The sequence below is a fragment of the Larus michahellis genome, chromosome 9, assembly GCF_964199755.1.
Source record: "Larus michahellis chromosome 9, bLarMic1.1, whole genome shotgun sequence".
NCBI lineage: Eukaryota > Metazoa > Chordata > Aves > Charadriiformes > Laridae > Larus > Larus michahellis.
In genome coordinates, this window is record NC_133904.1 from 1307343 (window position 1) to 1329561 (window position 22219).

General features: G+C 59.9%; 1 protein-coding gene across 16 annotated transcripts in view; it reads left to right on the forward strand.

Moving 5' to 3' along the window:
- Positions 1-1619: 1619 nt before the first annotated feature.
- TLE3 (TLE family member 3, transcriptional corepressor) overlaps positions 1620-22219 on the forward strand; it is a 30550-nt gene continuing 9950 nt past the window's right edge. For 3 of the 16 annotated variants that reach the window (XM_074600153.1, XM_074600170.1, XM_074600159.1), the window contains exons 1-9: positions 1620-2039; positions 2597-2712; positions 2785-2885; positions 2986-3049; positions 3987-4031; positions 12476-12538; positions 13007-13111; positions 19601-19805; positions 21165-21181. In XM_074600153.1, coding sequence (XP_074456254.1) covers positions 2689-2712; positions 2785-2885; positions 2986-3049; positions 3987-4031; positions 12476-12538; positions 13007-13111; positions 19601-19805; positions 21165-21181 — 624 coding nt within the window. In that variant the 5' untranslated portion in view covers positions 1620-2039; positions 2597-2688. Of the gene's footprint in view, positions 2091-2596; positions 2713-2784; positions 2886-2985; positions 3050-3986; positions 4032-12151; positions 12539-13006; positions 13112-19600; positions 19806-21164; positions 21182-22219 lie in introns of those variants that run through there. The other 13 variants (XM_074600161.1, XM_074600164.1, XM_074600162.1 and 10 more) reach the window with 11 other exon arrangements.

Genomic DNA, 22219 nt, shown 5'->3' on the forward strand with positions numbered 1-22219 from the left:
CACCCCGATGGCACCCCGTTGTGCAGCCTAATGGCACCGTGGTGGCATCCTGACAGCACCACAGTGCGCACCCCAGTGTACCTGCCAATGGCACCGTGGTGGCACCCCGATATGCACCCCAGTGTGCACCCCGATGGCACCCTGATGGCACCCCAACGTGCACCCCGGCGTACCTGCCAACGGCACCGTGATGGCACCCCGATATGCACCCCGATATGCACCCTGCTGGCACCCCAATGGCACCCCAGTGGCACCTCGACGGCCCCCCAATGTGCACCCCAATGTAGCCCCTGAAGGCACCCCGACGGCACCCCTGTGGCAAACCCTGGGGGCTTTGCGTGGCGCTGCCGATGCCTCCACAGAGGAAAAACAAAGCAAAAGGGAGGCGACGTTAAAGCACTATCAGGAGAGGGGGGAGACGGAGGAGGGGGCCGGGAGGGCGGGGAGGCGGCGGTGGGGAGCGCGGTGGCTCCGGCTCCGGCGGCCGGTTCCGCGCCGGGTTTCGCGTGTCGCCGCCGGCCCGGCCGGTCCCCACGTGGGGGCGGGGCGTGGCCGGGCGCGGCGTCCAATGGGCAGCGCCGGGCCCTGACACCGCTCGGCACGTCAGCGGCCGGGACGTACCCAATTAGCGGCGGGGTGAGGGGGGGGGGTGGGGGGAAACACAACGCCCCCCCGCCACGGGATGGGGACCCCCCCCGGCGACGCGGGGGGTGGCTTTTTGGGGACGTTGTGGGGTTGTTTTGGGTTTTTTTGTTTTTGTTTTTTTGTTTTTTTTATTAATCCAACGGGCGCGTTTCACGGCGAGGGGAGGGACGAGCGAAAATACCCCTTTGATATGCGAAAAATCAAATTGATATTTAGCCCCTGCGTACGGCTCCGTGCGCGGCCGCCCCCGCCGCGCGGCGGTGACAGATTGTTTGAGCTGGGAGGAAAAGCCGTTCCGAGCTAATTAAGCCGCCATGGCGGGCGGCACCGCCGCTTGTCACCGCGCCGGCCCCGCGTGGCTTTGATTGACAGCGCCCTCCCCGCGCGCGGCCGCCCGGCGCGCCTCGGCCAATGGGGTGGCAGGACGGCGGCCGGCGGCTGTTTGCTATTGGCCGGAGCGAGGAAAGGGGGGGGGGAGGCGGGGTTTGCGGGCCCACGTGGGGGCCGGGGAGGCTCCCGCGTGACGTCAGGGAGGGCAGCCATTTTGTGCCACCGCGAAGCGTTCGGCCGGGCCCACCCGTTGGGTCGCGGCTCCCCCCTTCCCCGGTACCCCCCACCCCTCCCCGGTACCCCCCCCCCCTCCGCGCCGGGCCGGGCTGCGGCCTCCGCCGCACCCGTAACATCAAAGGCAGCGGGGATGGGGGGAGGAGGGCGGACTGACAACGTTAACGTGACAAAGCTGTTCGGCTTGGGGGCCTGGCGGGGTGTTGGCCCGCACCGGGGAGCGGCGGGGCCGAGCGCTGCCGCCGCCGGGGGGAACCGGGCGGTCGCGGCGCGGCCCGGGCGGCGGCGGTGTCGGGCGGGGCTTGCGGGGCAGTGGGCGGGGCTTTGCACTGTGGGGCGTGGCTTGGGGGCAGCCCCGCCGCCGCGCTCGGCTCCGTCGCTTCAGACACAAGCTGGCATTGTGACGTCGGCGCCGCCGGCGGCCAATCAGCGCACGCCGGCGCCCGCCCCCACGTGGGGTCGCCGCCTCCCCATTGGCCGGCGGCGGAGGGGCCGCCCGGGTTTTGTTCCCCCTCCCCGCCCGCCCCGCTTTCGGCCCCAGCGCTCCGGCGGCGGCGGCGCGGACCGGACCGGACCGCGTGCTCCGGGGCCTTCCCACCACCCAGAAACCCCCCCCTCCGCGGGTCCCACCGGCGGCACCGGGTTCCGCAGGGCCGCCTGCCTCACCCCCCCCGGCCCTCCCGGAGCGGCGGCAGCAGCATGGCTCGTGGAGGAGTTACGGCGATGCCGGCTGGACGGAGCTGAACGGCCGCCCCCCCCCGGGGCGGGGGAGCCGCGGCGGAGGCACCGCTCGCACTTCGCATGTCCGCGGCGCCCGGGCAGTCGGATGTGTACGGCCTTCTCCCCCCTCCTCCTCTCCTCCATGGCCGTCGTGCTCCGGCGTTAGTTCCTGGCTTTGCTTCCCCCTTCTCCGCGCAGAGGAATACGGGGGTCCGCCTCCCCCCGCGCCGCCGGGCTGGCGGTCGGGCGGTGCTGCTGCTTCTTCTTGTTGTTTGTTTTTTTGGTTTTTTTTTTTTTTTAATTTTTTTCCAGGGGTGATTTTTCTTTTTTTTTTTTTTTTTTCCGTGCCGGAAGGAGCGGGGAGGGGGGCCGGGTGAGGAAGCGGAGCACCGCGGAGCGGCCCCGGTGCGGGGCGGGGGGGGGGGGGGCGGATCGGCACCTGGTCCCGGCGGTTGCGGGCGGCTCGGCCGGGGCTGGGCCGGGCTCCGCGGGTGCGCAGCGCCTCCCCGCCGGTGCGGAGCTTTGCGCTGGGGCTGGTGGGATGGGGGGGGGGGGGGCACGGAGAGAGCCGGGCCGGCCGGGTACCCCCCTTCCTCCCCCGCCACCCCCCCCCCCCTTTCTCTCCTCCGCCCCCCGCACGGACTTTCCTCTCCTCTCTTTGTTCCAGTTCTCGGCCTCTCCGGGAGCGCTCCGGGCAGCAGCGCACGTCGCGATCGCCGTAGCGAGGCACGGCTCCAGTGACCGCGCCCCAGCCCGGCCATGTACCCCCAGGGCCGGCACCCGGTGAGTCCCGCTCCCCCCCTCCCCTCCCCCCCCCCCAACCCCGCGGTGCTGAGCCCCCTCTGCCCCCCGCAGGCTCCGCACCAGCCGGGCCAGCCGGGCTTCAAATTTACCGTGGCCGAATCCTGCGACCGGATCAAGGACGAGTTCCAGTTCCTGCAAGCCCAGTACCACAGGTGAGCCCGGGGGGGCCGCGCCGCCCCCTCCCCTGCCCTCCCCTGCCCTGCCTCCCCCTGCCCGCGGGGTCTCACCCCTCTGCTCCCCCCCCCTCCCCAGCCTGAAAGTGGAGTATGATAAGCTGGCGAACGAGAAGACCGAAATGCAGCGCCATTACGTTATGGTAAGAGACTTTAATCAGATTTCGGATCAGGCTGTAAATGTCATTAGCTGGGAGACCCAGCGGTGCGCTGGGGAAGGGGAGGCGGGGGGGGGGGGGGGGGGGGGGGTCACACAGGGCGGGACACACCCCCCCGGCCAGCCCGGGGACCCCGCCGCCGTGCCCGGGGAGGGGGCCGCCCGCCCGGTGCCAGGGCGCAGCACCGACCGGGAAGGCTGGAAGGGAAATAACCAAGTTTCCTGTTAACCCCTTTCTGCCGGGGGGGGGGGGAGGGAGGGAGGGAGGGAGGGGCAGGAGCAGCAGCCCCGGGGGATGCCCCTGGGGGTTGCCCCCCTCGCTGCCCCGGAGCGGGGTGAGGCCACCCCGGGGCATCTTCCCTCCACACCCCCCCCCCCCCCCCCCGCCATCCCCCGGGGGAAAACGGGCTCTTTTGTTGCCGCAGAAACCCTTCTTTTTTTTTTTTTTTTTTTTTCCCCCCCCGAAATTAGCATCGCGGGGCCCCGCGGTGGGACCGTGCCTGGGTCTGGTGGGTTTAGCAGGACCCAGCACCCCCTTTCCCGGCCGGGGTGGGGGGGGAAGGGAATAAATCCACACACACACCCCCAGTGAGAAACTGGGTTTTTGGCCAGACTCCGGGCTGTACCTGTTCTGCCAGGGCTGTGCAGACGCCTGTCACACAGCTCTGCGCCTCTTTGTTTTTCTAAGTAGCTTAGGAGGAGAAAACAGGAGTAAAAAGGAGTGTCCTCTTGTTAAATGCATGCCAGTTAAACCCCATAAACATCTGCTTATTATAAGGTATAATTTCCTTGGCTACGAATGCTTTAAGCGCAGTTTTGACCGGGATGCTTTCTGGTAATGATCTTATGCAAATGCCTTATGTTAAATTAATTCAAATTCTTCTTGGCTCTATTTTTCCTTTTTTTTTTTTTTTATTCCCCAGTACTATGAGATGTCGTACGGTTTGAATATTGAAATGCACAAACAGGTGAGTAATTTAAAAAGGGGGGAAATTGTGATTGATTGATCTCTCCTGTTGCCCTTTTCTCAACCTGAGATAAAATAGGCCCTGATTGCACTAAATGGGGAGTAAGTGCTGAAGTCTGGGATGTGATTCCAGGTGGGATCTGGTGGCCTGGCAGTTCTCTTGGGAAATGCAGGTTGATGGCGGGCCAGTGGGGTGGGGTTTTTTGCCTATATTTGGGAGAAACGTAGGTTTGGAAAAGAGTGTTTATGAGAAGAGGTGAAAATAGCCTTGCCTTCCACGCTGGGAGGTCGGTACCTGGAATAGCGCGTTCCCAGCACTCGGAAAATACTGTTATCTCCTGCGTTTTCCTCTGGTTTTGTTGTTGGTACAACGCGACTGTTTCTAAGGTCATAGCCCTGATACTCGCCGTGCTGTAGCGTGAGACTTAGAAGGGAATTATCTTCAGGGATACCGATATCTTCTGGTGTGTTGCTCAATGTCACGGATTTGTCTTTGCATCTGGAAAATGAAGCAATGTTTGGTACCGGGTTTCTTTTTTTTTTTTTCTCCAGTCTCCTCTAATATGTAACTTGCCCGAAGGAAAAATATAGAAGGCCATAGCAGAATGTGGTGTGCTACCTTGATAAGATTATAGTTAAAGAGCCTAAAGGCTGGGCACATGATGGTAAAACTTAAAGGAATAAAGTTATTATTGAGATTAGACCTGATTATTTGTGCTGCTGCTGCTTACTGGTTTTAGAAGTAGTTCTAATTAAGAACTTAAGGCAGATAGAAGTTGACATCAACTTTGCAATTCGCAAATCAGCCCCATTCAGCTCCAGAGTGGTTTTGCTTAATAGCAGCATCGCAGCCCTGAGTAAGAAAGTGTCGTTAGCCGACTGATGAAATTCAAAGCAGCCTGTCTGTGAATCTGCCTCTCTTCTTCTTCGCACACGCTTCCCTTTAGCTTTCTGCTACGTACTCGCCGGGTAACAAAAATAATTACTGCTTAGTCTTCAGTTTTTTAAAAATATCTTCTTCCATGCAGATAATCCCGACTTACACCGCTCCTGCCTGGGCGAAGGCGTCCTGGCCCAGCGGCGCTGTTTGTGGGGAGCCCTGGGGGGGCTGCGCCAGAGCCGGGGTCCCCCCATGCCCAGGGTGAGCGGGGGCACACGGGGCCGGTGTGCGGCCTGGGGAGAGCTCGGGCACGGTTCTGCCGTGGTGCAGCCGGGAATGCTCCTGAATGCGGGATTTCCGCTTAGGCCGGCGGTGGCCTCCTGCGAGGACCCCGTCCCCGTTTTGCGTGTGCGTCCGGAGGGACACGGACCCTGCGGCCTCTTCAGAAAAGCTCGAGGGACCGGAGTAACGCAGGCGTTGGGGAGAGGGGATGGTCGCTCGGTGATGGAACAGCTTCGCTCTGTGCAAGCGCTGGGAGATGCTGAAATAATATGGCAAGATATTGAGCTTTTCCTCTCCATCGAAGCTTTGGAAGCATTTTTGGTTATTTCCCCGAGATGTGCGGTGTGTTTTCCACCAGTGCGTGCTTGCGAGGAAAAACTGATGGAAGAGGGTTATGGGGGAGGGTCTGCGCCCCGGGATGAGCCTGGGGGCTGGGGCTGAGACCCCGGCGCAGGCTCTGGCTTCGGATGGAGCGTTCCGTCGTCCACTCCATCCCGCGGTGTGACCACGGAGCGTGTCTTCCCCGCGGCGCTTGGCGAGGCGAAGTGTCCCGGGGTGGTTTGGGAAGGGGTAACTTGAGGAGCCTCAAAATGCCCTGGGGCGCTTTTCCATGTGGGACTTGGGGGCAGGACGAGCCGCCGCTGCCCTCCCCGACCCGGCTTTTGCGGGGTGGCAGCTCCCGCGCCGCCCGAGGGAGCCCCTGCGTGGTCGGGGTGCCTCGCCGGGAGCGGATAAATCTTTGCTGGACGATTCCAGCCCGCTCCGAGCGTCACCTCCTCGCCTTGTTCCCGCTGACATATGCTGCGTGCCTGGTGCTGGGCTGACGAGGGGGGAAGTTTGGGGAGGTGAAGCTTGTCTTCTTCTTTAATTGACAGCGATGTGCGCGGCGCTGGAGGGAAACAAAGCGGCCCGAGCTGCTCCCAGGCGAAAATGGGGCGAGCGGGAGCCGGAGGGCTGGGAGAGCCGGGCCCGGTGGGTGGCTTCACCCCTTCTTTTGGGCTGCAGCATCCCCCCGAAAGGCATCGTCCCGCCGCTAATTGCAGCGCGGTCCTGCCTGCATCTGGTTGAGGGTGGCTAGTCCTGAACAAACAAGTTTATCAGCTGACCTGTTTAGCGGTTGACTTGTGTTTATCTGCACACAATCAAGTAGACTGAAGTGCTTGAATTATTCATGCAGTGTCCTGCCCTCCAGACTTGACTGCTTGTGATTACATCTGCTTGAGACAAACATTGATGGATACTTCATCTTTAAGCAAAAGGGGATTGTCTGTCTGTGGGCTTATATAACAGATTATCTCTTCTACGCTGAATATTAAGTGTGTGCATATGTGGCTGCTGTGCGGTGGGGTTTGGTCCCCCCCCCCCCTTCTTCTCGTTTTGTTTCTCGTTAAGAGAAAAGAAAAGGAAAAAAAAAATGTAGTTTCATAAACAACTCCATATGCAAGGAAATATTTAGGAAGTGACTACCCACTTTGTTGCATATAACGCAGCAAATTGCTCCTTACATCAGTCTTCCTGCCGAATGAAGGAAGCTCTTATCCCGGCTTTGGCTTTCTTAAACCTGAGGTCGGTCGGGAGTTTTCTTTTCAAACCTGAGCGAAACTCTCTCTCTTTTTTTTTTTTTTTAAGGGTAATTGATTTTTACAAAAGCAACTTTCGTTCCCCTGTTGTTCTTGCATTGTTTTTGTTCAGATCTCTGTAGATAATCGCCGAATGCAATGGGAGGGAATAACGATTCCAAAAGAAAAACTAATTTTGCGTGGGGAAACGGGACACCTCGGAGGGGAGAACCTTTGTGCTGATTTTTTTTTTTTTTATGGCTGAGAACTCTCCACATAAGCACTTCTTGTTTTTGTGCTTAAACACTTAATGCTTGGAACAAACCTAAACCCTCCTGACGCTTCCAGGGGAAGAGAGGCAGGCTTTTCTCTTTTTTCTTTTTTTTTCTTCTCTCTAGAATATTCTAAGAACACAATATACTTTCTGTCATGCTTGTTAGCAAGGAGTGCCAGGTAATAATTTGCTAAATACTTCAGAAGCCAAGTAATTTGTTAGCGTGATACTCTCAGGTCTCCTAAGGTGGAAGGGAATGGCTGTCAACCAGCTTAACCTCTCCTTCCCCTTGGCTTTGCGGGAGGCGCTGGGGGTCCCGGCTGGGTTTTGGGGGGTCCCGGGTGAGCTCCGTCCCCCCGCAGCCCCGGGGCCGGCGGTAATTCCGTAATGAGGGGTTGTGGCCCGCCCCTCCACACCCCCTCCTCCCTGAATTTAATTCTCATCAGTGAAGCTCTCCACTTTGCTAATAACGATAGCAGCCACAAATAGCTTTCAACATGCCATTGACAGCCTGGTTGGAGAGAGCACTTGAAATAGTGGTAGACAGCTGAAAGTACCCGTAATTGTGCGCCGGAGTGAGAACCACACTGCTCAAGGGCCTTATTTTCATGTGCTTAAAGAGACAATATCCTGGTTTCAACAGATGCTTCTGGTGCTTCACCGGTGGTGTGATTTACTCCTCGCCTTTCTCCCACCGCCCTGCCACCCTCTTCCAGGGCTGAGCTTTGGGGGGGGGCTGTGCAGCACGGGGGGAGACCCGGGGTGGCTGAAGGAGGGTTGTGGTGGTCCAGACCTATCTGGGAAACGTCGCTGGGGTGTTTGTGGAGGGAGCTGTGGTTTTGGAGCCAAGGAGAAAGCTGGGGGCTCGCCGGTGGGTGCTTCTCCCCAGGAGTCTCGTGCGGAGCGTGGGATGATGCTGATGCCCCATTCCTGCATCCCGTGGACTTTCCGCAGCCCTGCCAGCCCCATTGCTCCGGGGGTTTAGGCTTGGGGTGCAAAGTCTTTGTGATGTTTTGGTGTGTTTTTTCAAGAGGAGGAAGGGCTGAATGAGCGATGCTCGGCGTTCAGCCCCTTGTCTCCAGCCTTCGGCCCGCCATTTAAATCAATCAGCTAGGGCAGGTTGGAGTTTGGTCTCGTGTGGCCCAAAATCTGTTCTGAGGCCACGTCTCAGACGGCCTGGTCCGGTGCGCTGGTGGGACTCGCTTCAAAACTGCGTAGGCTGACGGAGGATGCGTCCCGCTCGGGGTGCGGGTGCTTTGTGCGGGGCGTTTGGGAGGGCTGGGGTGCTCCCCGCGGAGCAGTGGCTGCAGGGTTGGTTTCTGCAAGCTCCTCCATGCCCAGAGCGTGGCTGAGCGCTGGCCCCGAGGGCTCCTGAGCGCTCCCGAGCTCTGGGAGCCCACGAGGGGGTTTGGGTCTGATGTCCTGTGCCCCGGGGTCCTGCCCCAGGGTGGTGGGATGAGCCCGGGCGGCGACCCCCAGGGCAGCGATGGGGCTGGGCCAGCCCTGTGGCTCCCCTTTGCTGCTCGGCTGTGGCCAGGGCCGATGTATTTCGGCAGAGAGAGCATCTCCGTTGCCCAGCGCAATGTCTGCAGGGCGTCAGGACGGCGCAGCACACCGGGGTGCGGGCTCAGGGCTGGGGCTTTGCTGCGATTCGGGCCATTTTTAAGGTTGCTCCTTTCAAGTCCGCTCTGCGTGTTCCGTCACTGGCAGCCGGCAGCGTTATTTTTAAACTTCCCTCTGCCAGGTCCAGGTGTAAAGACGAGAGGCCGGAGAGCCGGGGCTGCCGGGGGCAGCCAGCCCTGCAGCTATTTCTCACCGTGCCGCTGCAGCCGGAGCCCCTGCCAGGCTCTTGACGGGGCTCCAGCAGCGGCTCCGTGCCCCGAAGTGCTTTGGGTGCTGGGAGAGCTCTGGCCATTTTAAGAGCGGGTGACAGGACTCGCAGCCTGTGGCCAAGCTGTCTGGCTCTTGATTTATAACCGGCGCAAATGTTTTCTCCGATCCCTCCCTGCTCGCGAAACAGCACGCGGAGTGTTTCATGTCTAGCAGCAGGTCAGATTCCCAGCAGGAGTGGGGGGCAAGGCTGGGGGTGGGGGGGGATTAGCCGGGATTTCAGGTTCTCCTGACTCCTTGCCCTTTTTTAACGAGTGGCATGGAGCTGCTGTCGGCATCCCGCTGCCCCCGGGGGGGAGCGTCCCATGGGTGCCGGTGCTGGGCTGCGCGCCTTTCCCCGGGTGCCCTATGCAGCCCCCGGTCTCTTACCAACTGCTCCTTTGCATCCCGGTGGTGTACGCCGTGGTCCAGCGGCGATGCAGGGCGATGGGAGGGGATGCGGAGGCTGGGATTGCCATGGCAACCCACAGCGGAGAGGGGGGAAATGGAGGTTTTTCTTGGCAGGAGCAGCCTGGGGGGGGGTCGGGGGCTCCACCGCTCTGGGGCGAGGTGATGAATGGGCTCTGTTATGGGGAAGGTGTCGGGCATGAAACCCTCCCCTGTTCCCGGCGCGCCAGAGGATCCCCTTTCGCTCCCGATTAAACTTTTAATGGGGACAACTAGAGTTTAATAAGCTGGGGAATGGGAAAAGTTAAAGTGAACAAATATTTAAAGATCATTGAATCTCGTGTTAACAGGAAACCTCACGGTTGTAAACATAACATTTTGGACATCCAATATCTTCTTGCTCGCCGAGTCCCACGTGGGAAGTCTCTCTCTTTGCAGAGCACGACGTTTTTCTTCAAATCTTTGTTGGAAGTTTGGGCAGGATTGGATTTAAAGGTGGAGGCGATGGGTCGTCGTGCGTCTTGGGTGTCTGGACCGTGTTAGTGCCCGATGGTGCCCGGGGAAAACCCAGCACCTTCCCTCCCTCATCCGCGGAGGCGCCCTGTTTGGATGTTGCGTTTCTTCCTTTTACGCCTTAACGCCCTTTGCGAGAGGCAGCCGGAGGGACCGCTCCTGCTGGCACCGCTGTTTTCACCTCAAATAAGGATTAAATTTGTTCTAGAACTTGTTGGGGGCTGGCAAGAGCGAGCTTTTGCAGGAGAAGCAGCCGTGCTGGAGGAGCAATGCGCCGAGTGCTTGTTGCGCCCGGAATCCAATAGACTTCATCTGAAGGAATAAATATTTAATGGAGCTGCAGTTTATATATAATCTAATCGATGCGTCGGTGCCAAAAAGGCCTTTAAAGAGGTTTACCTATCGCTGAGCAGGGCGCGATGCGAGCACCGGGCTGGTTATCGGTGGCACTGCTGCCACTTTGAAGTGGCAGAGCTTTGCCGGGGTGGCCGGTGGCACGCCGGGCGCCAGCCCGCGCTCCTCCCCGCGCGGCACCCCAGTTCTGCAGCTTTAACTTGCAGCCCGATTTTTGTGGGCGCCGGGCGATGGCACGTGCACGTTGGGTGTTTAAAAAAAACCTCCCGCTGGCCAGAGCCCTTTCCCCTGGGCAGGGAGCACGGTGGTCACCGGCCGCGCGATGACCCCTGCATCCTCGCTTTTGGGTCCGTGGCCACCCCGGCAGCTCCAGCGCTGGCCTGGCTGTAGCCAAGGTGTTTAGATCCAAACCGCATTCGCTTCCAGCTGCCTCTGCCCGGCCCCGGCGTGTTGCCCTGACCTCTGGAAGGGCTAATAAAAGCATCAGGTGTAACGCGATCACCGGGGCGCTTTCGGAAAAGACGAGGGCCAGAAATATCCCCGTCGCTTTGAAGCCGGGAGCGGCGATGCCCGCGGGAAGGCGCTGCGGGAGCGGCCAGCGGGTCGTGGGGAGCCCTCGCAGCAGGTCCCCGAGCTGCCACGGCCGGGGGGGTCTCCGCAGGGTGGTTCCCTCTGTGTGTGGGGGGTGAGGCAAGGCGGGGGGAGAGGGGGGCTCTCCTGGCATCGCCTTGCTTACGGCCGTCCTGGTGGTCGTGCTTGTTAGGTTAGTCTCGTAGTGACGCCAGCCACTGCCCAGCTCCTCAAGGCAAGAGTCGTGTGTCTGTTGGGTTTGGATTTTTTTTTTCCTCCAAACTATGATATTTGGATTATTTCTTTTCTTGCAGTTCTGAGAGCCCCTCTCTGGGTTGGCACCCCGCTGGGTCTGGGATTAAAAATCCAAGCTGCTGCAGGGTGCATCCCGGGGACGCAGCGGGGACCCGGGAGGGTGAAGCCTTGTGGGGCGGTGATTTGGGGAGCACATGGGGGGTGCTCCCTGAGCCGGGGCGGGGGGGGAGGCTGCTGGCCATCGCGGGGAGGAGGCACCTTGCCAATAGGAAGGCTGGAGCGAGACCCGGTTAATCACTTGTGTTATTGATAACGAGCTGCTTGGGGCTGTCGGAAGGAATTTCTGGGCGTTTGATTCCGCGCCAGGGCTCGGCTCCGGCCATTGTTGCGGCGCTGAATCCTCGCGGCTGCTCGGGCGGTGTTTGAGTTGGACCAAAAGCTGTTTTAACAGCTGCCGGGGCCGGCGGAGTAGCCAGCGTTAACTCTTGGGAGCCGGGCGGCGAGGATCCGGGCAGCTCTGCATGCCGAGCGCGAGCATCCCTGGGGTGTGCGGTGTGGGGCAGGATGGCACCTCCCGGCTCACCCCACACACGTGCTGGGGTTGTCACTTGAGGAAAACGCCATTCCTGGTTAATGGAGGTGTTGTAGAAACCACAGTTTGACAGCGCAAGTTTGTTGTTAAACTCCTAAATAATGTGGTGGAGCCGACGGGCGTAAATGGTTACGGGTTAGATTTGCGGGGCGTGAGGCGAGGATGGCGAAAGGAGCCCGAACGGCTCCGGCTTGGAGTGGGGAAAGACCTCGGCGGTGCTGAGATCAGAGCAAGCACCCGGCAGCCCTCGCTGTTGACTAAACACTCGCTGCGCGGGGCGGTGTGTGTTTGCCGAGGTTTCTCCTGAAGAAACTCGACGCCCGCAAATAAGCGCTGGGAGCGGGAAGCGATGGCGAGGGGCTGTCCTTTGTGTGTCATCCCGGCTGGAAGCACAGATTGATTTTACATGACCCGGCCTCTTTGGAGGGCAGGGGCTGCTCCAAGGGTGGGGAGCCGTGCTGGTGCCTGGCCACGTTTTCTTGAGGCCAGGGAAGCCCAGGCTGGCGTGAAGCTGGTTCGTGATACTCGGTCCCGTGATGGGAAGGGGACCAGAGCGTCCCGGGGGCACGGGGAGTGGGACCGTGTCCCTGCGCTGGCGAGCACAGAGTGTGCACGAAGGTGCTTTCGTTGCCTCTTTTGGGAATCCCCGCTTCCTCTTGCACGGCCACGGGAGGGGACCGGGAGGGGGATGCACGGGGACAGAGGGATGGGGAAGGGGATGCACGGGGCCTGGGGGGGGACCAGGAGGGGATGCACAGGAGAGGACGGGGATGGGCAGACCAGGAAGGGGATGCACGGCGCTGCTGCTGGGAAGCCTCGTGCAGGCAGGAGGTTGCTGGGTACTAACTGTTGGTTTTTTTTCTTCTTCCCTTTTTTTTTTTTTTTCCAGACAGAAATTGCTAAAAGGCTGAATACGATTTTAGCTCAGATCATGCCTTTTCTGTCACAAGAGGTAAGGACTCTTTCACACCCCAGATGATGGACGCCGCTTCTGCTGCGGGGCAGGGGGGGTTCCCTGGGAAGGCAGCGCTGTGCCCCTCGGGGTGTCCCACGAGGGGGCATGGACCTGCTCCAACCAAACCCAGATTTTGGGGGTGTGGGGCTGCTCTGGGGTGCCCCGTGAGCAATGGGGCTCAGATCCCATGTGTGTGTTTGCAAAACCCTTGGGGTGGAGGAGAGCTGGACCCTGGGGAGGACGGTCTGTGCCGAGCTTGTGGAGCAAAAAAGGTGGCGAGGGGCTGCTCCGGCTCCCCCTGCACCCCGGGCACAGGGACGGGAGCCTGCGCTGCTGCTCTCGTGAGCAAAATAGAGGCCAAAAAAAGGGGTGACCGTCACCGGGGAGGGGGGGGGGGGTGTTCATGCCTCAGCTCGGTGCCCCCGTGCCCGGCTCTGACCTGGCGGTGCACCTCTGTCCCCGCAGCACCAACAGCAAGTGGCACAGGCTGTTGAGCGTGCCAAGCAAGTGACAATGACGGAGTTGAATGCTATCATCGGGGTACGTGGACTTCCCAATCTGCCTCTCACCGTGTGTATACCCCTTTTATTCCTATCATTTACCATAACCAGAGGCAATCCTGCGCTCAGGCGGGGTTAAAGAAGGGCGTCTCGCAGCACCCTGGCTGTCCCGCGGCCCCCCCAAACCGCCAAAACTCCCCCAATCTGGCATCGAGTGAGATGGGGGGTGGCAGCCACTGCTTGGGCAGCCCCAGTCCCCCTTCCCGGGTGTTAATGCAGCACCGAGAGCCTCCGCCAGCCAAATTTGATGTTGTCCGGGGAGCGTTTGGGGAGTGGAGCGGGGCCGGGTGCCCGGCAGCCCTCCCGGAGCCCCCTGAGCCCAGGCATGTCTCTGCGTGTGCTGTTGATGTGAAATGTGCTGTAAACTTGACAGAGTTGTTGTTCCATGCATTGACTTACCCGCTCCCGTCTTACCGGGCTCTCTCTGGCAGATCTCAGGCGGTTTATAAGACTAACGATTTTTATTGTCTCTTTAATTGATGTAACAGTCTCAGCCCTGCAGCAAACCTGCTCCCTGTTGGAGCTCCCTTAACCCTGGGACATCGGTGTCCCCACGCAGCGTCCTGGGGAGGTGGCTCCAGAGCTCCTCTGGGTTTGGGTGTCTGTTTTGCAAAAAAACCACTGATTTTCAGTTGTTTGGGTTTGTTGTTTTTTTGTTGTTTTTTTTTTTTTTCTTTTGGAGTAACTATTTGCACTTCTTTCTTAAGCTACAAGGATCTTTGGGATTCTCTGCGTTTAACTTGCTTTTCCGTACATTCCTCCGGTTTTCTGGGTAGCGCTAAGCGTAGAAATGCGCCCTGGGCTCCTGCAGCCCTTGGGGCCGAGGAAAGTCTCGGCCGCAGCCGGATCCCTCCTGGTGGGTCGGGTGTGATGGGGACACTTGGGAAGCGACTGGGACGCGGGAGCGTGTCTCCCTGGGTCCGTGCTGGGGGAGCTGCTGCCTGGCCTCCTGCCGCCCCTCGCACCTTCCCGGCAGGCCGGGAGGTGATGGGAGCATCCCTGGCAGAGGCGGCAGGCGAGGGAGGTGCTTGGCTTTGATGAGCTGCTTTAAGTCGCAGCCAGGAGCCCAGGCAGCTAGAGGCAGATATTGGAATTCAATTAAGGTAAATGAGCGGGGCCTGTGACCCCCATTTTCAAGGTAATTGCTTCCTCGGATCAGAGAGAGTGTCTGTCCTGTCATTAAGCAGCCAGGCATTTAATCGCTTTGCCTGACGAACTTTAAGGAGGCAGGAGTTATGGGCAGCCGGGGGGGAGCGCTGGGCTGGGACGGCAGCGGGGAGAGCATCATCATCCTCCATCCTTCCTCCCGGGAGGGCGCGGGGCGGGGAGCGATGCCCTGCGCGCTGACGGCAGCAGAGGAGAGCAGAGCCCGTCCCCGAGGTGTGCTTCGGGCAGACGCGGAGCCGCTTTGGGTCGCGGGTTCCTGCTGCTCAGTGGCTGCTGCACCGGCCCCGGTGCCCCCCGAGGTGTGAAACCGAGAGGGGTTTGGGTTTGTTGGGTTGGTTTGGTTTTTGTTTTGTTTTGTTGTTTTTTTTTTTTCCCCAGCAAACAGAATTTCTCCCCTTCCTGCGCGCGGAGGGGTTTGTTGTTGTAGGGTTGCTCATGTGGGGCAGATGGCTTGAGTTCGTTTGTTCTCGCGGGGAAGAGGGCAGTGCGCTGGGGCGTACGGGGACCCGCACCCCCTGTGTCCCGCGGGGACGGGCCACCAAGTAGGGGGGGGGCAGGTGGCTCTGCTGTCCCCTGCCATGCCTTGGAGTGAGAGAAGGCGACTCTAGTTATAAACTCCACCAGCGTCTTGGTGCAGGTGCCGCAAACGAAATTGACTCGCTAAAAAAACCACACCAAATCATTAAAACCTTCTTTTTTGCCCCTTTTGAGGTCAAGAACTGTTAATTTTATGCATCTAGGCCATTGTCTCACAGTTCCTCTGCTTCAGGCTTCTGTGAAATTGAGCCCTTGATTTGGTTATAGCTCTGGAAATGATTAGACTACTTTACTAAATTTAACGCAAGTGGTGAACTTAAGTGGTGAACCATTAAATCGGTTAACAAAGGCATGAAGCATGATGTACATAATCCAATTAAAAACACTCTACATACGAGATATTCCTTGCCAGCCTTTCTCGTAAATTGTAACCTCCTTCATATCTTAACCATATTTGTCTGGCACATGCCGAGGGACTGCGGAAGGAAAACATCTCCGCGTCTTCGTATCCCCGAGCAGCTCCTCTCGCCTGGTCCGGGCCTGGGGGCTGGGCGATGCTGATGTCCCCGCTGTCACCCGCGGATGGCTTTGCGGCACCTTTGCCTGCACCCTCTTGCTGTGGGGAATCGTGTCCTGGGCTTTCCAGGGAAACCGGCCCGGTTCGGGGTCCTGCCCCAGTGCAGCCTCCTGAGCGGGTCTGAGCTCGGGCCCCCGAGCTGGGGAGGTGCGGGGGAGGTCCCTGGCCCTGGAAAGCTGCCCCAAACCCTGGCACGCACCGACCGCGCTGTGTGCACGGCTTTGTGGGGCAGGACCCCCATCCCGCTCGGAGGGGAGCACCCCGTCTTGTCCCTGCCGCCAGCTGAGGTGCGGGGCAGCCGGCTGCAGGGGTGTTTTTCGGGTGGCGAAGGTGGCTGGAGAGCTCTGCAGCCTGCCCTCCCCAAGGTTGTTTGCCACAAGCCTCCACGTGATGTGTGTGGTTTTGGGTTTTTTTTTTTGTTTTTTTTTTTTTTTAAAAAAAACCAACCTTTTTCAGGGAAGGGAACAAGGGGCAGGGGAGGGAAGGTGGGTTTTCCAGCAGAGAAGACGCCAAGCGTGCAGCATTGCTGAGCTCCGCTGCATCCCTCTGCGCCGTGGAGTTCCAGGCGGGTTTTATCCCCCTCCGTGGAGTCTCCAGGCCGTGATTCCGGAGCGCTGCGCAGGAGGGACGTGCATCGACCCCTCCCTGGGCTAATGGGCACGGACAGCCGAGCGATGGAGCCAGGAAGGATGGCAAGAGGCATCTGCGGGGAGCTGCGAGCGGAGCCTGGGGATTCTCCAGCATCCATGTGGGCACCCTCGGTACCGGCGGGGATGTGCACTGGGCTCCTCGGCTCATCATCGTCTCCTTGCCACGGGGGCGACGTAGCCAAGGCACGGCTCCTTCCAGCGGAGCCGGGATGGGGGTCTGCAGCCCCGAGATGTGATCTCCGCTGCCCGGCGGAGCTGCGGGCGGCTCGGCCCCGATGACGGATGGAGGGACGAGGCTTCGAGCCAGAGCTTCCCGGCAAGGAAGGCTTTCCAAATGGATTCTGCTCACCGGTTCCTGCCTGCCAGAGGGGAGAAAAACCATCGTTAAAGTGGGATGTTGTCTTGACGTTTGTTTCCACCCCCCTGCGCTGGAGCGGGGCTGCTGCAGGGGGGCTCCGAGCCCATGGGGCCGGTCCTCCTCAGCTCAGCGAGCCCTTGGATGGATGTATTTGCTGGCAGCTTAAAAAAAAAAGGGAAGAAACCGGTGGTTTTCTGCTTCGGTGGAGGGCCAGGCTTGGGGTGGCGATTCTTCCTGCCTTCCCCGCTCTGCCCCAGCTGGGTGCTGCTGCAGTTGCTTGTGGTGGGAGCTCCGTTGTCTCCTGGGGCCGTGCCAAGGCTGTGACCCCTGTCGCCGGGCTGGAGTGATGCCGCCTGGACCTAGAGTGCCCACGAGACCCTGTCCCCCCTTCCCTGGGGCTCCTGCTGCCGCGGGGGGTCGTCACCCCAGGGTGGGGAGTTCCCGGGAGGAGCGTTATGGGATGCCCACCGTGGAAGTTGGAGATTGCTGAGGATAAAGCATCGGATCTCTGCGCATCCCAGCCCTGTGGGATGGGCGCCACTGGAAATCTTGCAGGAGGGGATCGTGCCCTGCGGGAAAAAAACCATCAGGGGCCGTTCTCCAGGGTGGTGCTCTGATACAGCAGCCAGCCCTGCCTCTCCCTTAAATGGGTGGAAATCATGTGAGACTGGGGCTGTGAAGAGCCTCATTGATTTCAGCAAGAGCCCAGGCTCTGTTCCTCTCACTTTGGTGTCGGAGGGATTGATCTCGGCGTGTGTGTGCGTGATGAGGAGGCAGGGACTGCGCTCCGTGCTGTCAAGGGACACACCGGCACGGCGCTGGCACCATCCGGCAGAGCCCCTGGGGCTGGGGAACCCCCCCGTGGGCCGTGGTGCTCCCCTCGCCCCGCCAGCGAGCTCTCCTTGCACGGAGGTCCTCCTTTGAGGACCTCCCCTCAGGTGGGGGTCCTGAGGATGCTTCCCCTCCTCTGCCCTGGGGATGGAGCAGCCCAGCAGAAGCCAAAAGCTCCGGCTTTTGAGGGCACGGTGATTTATGCTTTTCCTATAACAGCGCCGCGGAGGCCTAATTGCCTTCTCGATTTGGCTTCTGCCCCAGCTGGGACCTCTGCGCTGCCCAGAAGAAGCTGCGTTTTAAGATAATGCGTCTCCCCTGCCTGGAACTGCCGCCGCCGCCTTTGGGATGTGACCCCCGGCCCGCGTTGCTGCGCGGGGATTTCCCTCTGCCCTCACACCAGGCTTAGAAACAGGCGCCTGGCAGGTGTGGGTCACCCACCCCCCCGCCCGCTTTTCCCTGCGACAGGCTGCTCGGTCCCGTGGTGCTCGTCGGCGTGTGACAGCAAGTCACCCCCTCCTTCTGCTACCCCCTAAAATAGGTCCGTTGGCCGGGAGGTGGGTGGAAGCTCTGCTTCCCCTGGAGACGTGGCCTCGGTGCGGGGGTTTTTCCGAGAAGCTGCACCCCGGCTCCTGCAGCCGGGCTGGGGGGGGCGTTCGCAGGGTGCCCTCGGCCTTGCCAGGGGTCTGTGTGTGCAGCAGAACCGCTTGCTGCGCTGGGGGCACACGGGGGGCTGCCAGGACGTGGCGGGGGCTGCAGCCTGGGTGGCACCAGCCTTGCTCCAGGGCAGGAGGAAGACTTCAGTGCACCTTCTGTGCACGGCGGGGCCGAGCTGGGAGTGCACGCCTCGGGTCAAACCCGCTCTCGGCGCTTTCCCGGTGCGTTTTGTGGGTTGTGTCGCAGTGACTGGTGCTGCCCCCTCAGGCTGTGCTGGGGTCACCCCCCCTGGCCACTGTTGGGGGGCACCGGGGTGCGTCCCCTTGCAGCGCTGGGGAAGATGTGCTGGAAATTTCCTTGATGGAAATGTTGGAAATGTAGGGTCCCTGTACCCGGGAGGTATTTTTGGGGTATTCCTGCCGAGCTTTGAGCTGAGCCGTGCTGGCAGCCCCCTCTCACTCCCCGGCTGTTGTGGGGCTGGGGCTGAGCCCTGCTGCCCCTTGCAGGAAGGGTCCTCTCCTGCTCTCCCTCCGCGCAGGGGAGCGGGCTGGGGGTGCGTTCGCTCGCCGTGCTGTGGGATCCTCCCTGCGACAGAGCTGCCCGCTCTGGTGGCACCAGGGAAGGAGAAAACCTGACCCGAGCCGGTCCCGGGGACCCAGGGGAGGCGTGGGGGGGCTCTGCTGCAGCTCGGGTGTCCCCCCCAGCCCGTGATTCACACTGGAAGTCAGTTGCCCAAATGCACCTTTCACCGGTGGCTAATTGGGTGCTGCTCGGGGTGGCCGTGGGCGCAGGCAAGGAGGGTCAGAAACATGGTGCCAGCTCCGAGAGCCGCCCGGCTGGACGGCTGGTGTCCTTGGGGTGGAGAAGCTGCAGGAGTGGGGCTCGTGGAAGCCTGGGGTTCTTGGAAGTGACACCACCGAGGGCAGACTGTTGACCGATAGCCAGCGACTCGGATTTCAGCTTGTTTTCAAGTTTGTATCTGAAATAGAAACGCAAGGGATGCGTTTGGTTTTGGTTTTTTCCTTCCTCCGATGCCCGGCCCTGCAGCCGGGGGAGAGGCTGCCCCCGCGGCTCGGCCGTCCCCATCCAGTGCAGGGGACATCCAGCCGCCCTGGGAGGGGGACGGGAGCAGGATGGGGCACAGGCACCCTGTGGGCAGATTTCTTCCCACCATCAGGCGCCTTAAAGTTGGTCCTGAACAAATAAGCGAAACTTTTCCTGTCTCAGGTGGCCTGGGAGGATCGTGGCTGCTTGAGTTTTCTTTCTCTGATCTGGTTTAGCACTGGCACTCCAGCCAGAGCCGCTTGCTGTGTCCTGGGTACTATTTCTTTATTTTTTCTTTTTATTTTCTTTCTTTTTTTTTTTTTGGCTTATTATCTACTGAAAAGCAAAACCAGCCAAGTCTGCGGCTTTGAAGCGAATTACCTTGAATTGAGGGTGACTCCTGCAGCCTGGCCGGGGCTGCGTGTGCCGTGCGGGTGCTCGTGCCGCCCGGCCGTGTCGTGGGTGGCTGCGGCGGGGGTTGTCCCCGGGGCCGCGCACGGGCACCCTCCGTCCCTCCTGCTAACGGGGCTTCTCCTTGCAGGCAGCCGAGCGGGCCAGCTCCCCGGGGCGTCTCCGTGATGCCGGGCATCCCCTTTCCTGGCACTGCTCGATGCCTCGATGCCCCCCTGCCCCCGGTCCCGCTGCCCCCTCCCCGCCTCACTGGTGGTTTCATTGCAGCAGCAGCAGCTCCAGGCCCAGCACCTCTCCCACGCCGCCCACGGGCCCCCGGTCCAGCTGCCGCCGCATCCCTCGGGTCTCCAGCCGCCGGGCATCCCGCCGGTCACCGGCAGCAGCTCGGGGCTGCTGGCTCTCGGCGCCCTGGGGAGCCAGGCACACCTCGCCGTCAAGGACGAGAAAAACCACCACGACCTGGACCACAGAGGTGAGAGCGAGGGGGCGGGAGGACGTGGTCCCCGGGGGCTGCTCGTCGCTGCATCCCCTGGTGCTAGAAATGCCCTGGGCCGGGCATGGCTCTGCTCCCACCGCCTCGTCCTGCGGGGGAACGGGCTGCAGGGGATGGGCTTGTGCTCTTTTAGGGGTGCAGCTTTCCCTAAATGATGCTCGAGCTCCTTAAATCAGCCCGGGCAGCCACGGGAGGTGCTGCCGCTGTTGCGGGCTATTCCCAGCAGCAGCTTCGAGGCGATCCTAAAGCTTTCCCTGCTCTCTCGCTGGCTGAGGTGAGGATGCTCGGGGATGGTGGGGTCTCCGGGAGGCGGCGGGGGAGGAGGAAGCTGCCTCCGGACCGCTCCTTGCTTTGCTCCTTTAGGGCAGGGAATGCAAATTGTCCCAAGAAGTGGCTCCGGCTGGTTGACCTCTGTCAGGGTGATTTGCTCGCGCGCAGGTTTGAGTCCTCGCAGGCTGCCGTGGAGCCTTGCTGCAGATCCTGCATCCCCAGTCAGCCGTGCCTTAACGGTGCAGCAGCCTTCCTCCTACTCCTCCTCCTCCTCTCCATCACTCTCAGAGACTTTAAACGGTCTGGAAACCCTCAATATTCGCTGACAAACTTGCTGTTTTCTGTTATTAATAGCAATAAGTCAGTTTTTTAGAAGGGAAAAAATGATGCCTGGGTTTGGTTGCAAACCACCAGCGTTGAAGATCTTCCTCGCAAATCCTCCAGCCCATTAACACGGGAAGATCTGGGATCTTCCCCGTAACGTGCCCTTTGCGGGGCGGTTATCCAGCAGCCTCACCGGGGCTGCGGGGCCCGGCTGCTGCTGCTTTTGGGGTGTTTTTCCTCCCCGTGAAGAAAAACTATTGGTAGCTATTATTCAGTTACACTCATTTTTCTGCGTGGATTCAAATTACCAGGAGATCCCAGGGGAAAACAGGGCTGTTTGTCTGCAGATTAATGCCGAAACCGCATCCCGCTGATGTGGCTGCGGAGATGGGCGGCCGGGCCCTTCTCCCGGGTTTGTGACTTTGGGTACGAGCGCCTTGGGCTGATGCCATTCCCTTTGTGTTTCAGGACATTTCCCCTTTCCTCTGTGTGTTTTGCCAAATAAATCACGTCGACAAAAAGAAAGAGGCAGGAGGCAGCGGGAGCTGGATGGGTGGGGGACGGGAATTTTAAAGCGAAGCCAAAGAGAGCCCAGATAGGTTTTGAGTTAAGGCAGGAGACCGTGCAAGGAGGAGCTTCTAGGTTCATTTTCCTGTTTCAACACTTATTCTAACTTGCTTTATTTATCTGTCTTCTCTTTATTTTGGCTGTGACCTCACCTCTGACACCGGCTTCTTCTAAAAGAGCGCGACTCAAGTGCAGTAAGTCCCGTTACCTCTTTTTTTTTTTTTTTTTTCTCAGTTTCTGGTGGCTGTGTGGCTTTTGTTTTCGCTGTTGGGATGCCTTTTGCCCAGGTCCTATTTAATAAAATTAAAAAAAAAAAAAGGCACGCATTAAAAAAAACCCCAAACCCACCCCCACCCTGGCTGGAAGAGCTGCTGGGCTGTGCCAGGGGCGAGCGGAGCCGCCTCCTTCCTCCGGGCCGGTTATGAGATTTGGTTTAAATCTTTTTTTGATTGCCGCGGAGCTTCGCGATTCAGTTTCAATTGACTAAGCCCTGTGAATGAGCGCAGTCAAGTCTGCGCGGCTAAAAATCCTTTGGCGATTAGGAAAGCTATTTTATTCCTGATCACTCTTCTATTATCTTGGGTCATCTAATCTGTCGGGATGGGTTTTGGCTATTACGCCGTGTTAAGTAGGACTTGGAAGGTCAAGCAGTTAACTAACCAGCTAAATAACCGTGGTGGAGGGCAACCGTCACCTCCAGCGCGGCTGCTTTTTATTTGCGTCCCTGACATCTCGATGGCAATGGCAGCGGTTTGCTGCTCGTTTTGCCTGGGCGCAGCCCCTCGGCGTGGTTGGAGAGGGCGGCGAATGCATTTTTTCGGTGGGCAGAGGCTGGTAGGAGCCGTGTTGGGGGCTGCCCTCCCCGTGGCGGGGGGGGTGCTCAGCCCGTGCCCCCCGCCCCTGGGGCGCACAATGCCGCCGTCTCGGGGAAAAGCTGGCAGGACAAAGCCCGGCTGAGCCGCGGCTTTGCAGCGATTTCCTGCCATCCCCAAGCCCACAAATGGGCCTTTTGAGAGCTGGGGGCGGATGGGAAGAAAAATGCTATTTAAGGGGGGAGAGGGGAATTGGGCATCATTAACCCGCTCCTTTGGCAGGGAGGGGGCCGTCAGAGATGGGAAGGTTCCCGATCTATAAAATAAAATACGGGGTATTCCCCACGGAGGTTTAATGCGCACGATAATCAGAGTTAGTCATTCATATTTTCCTAGCCTTGCCTGCGCAATAAAAAATAT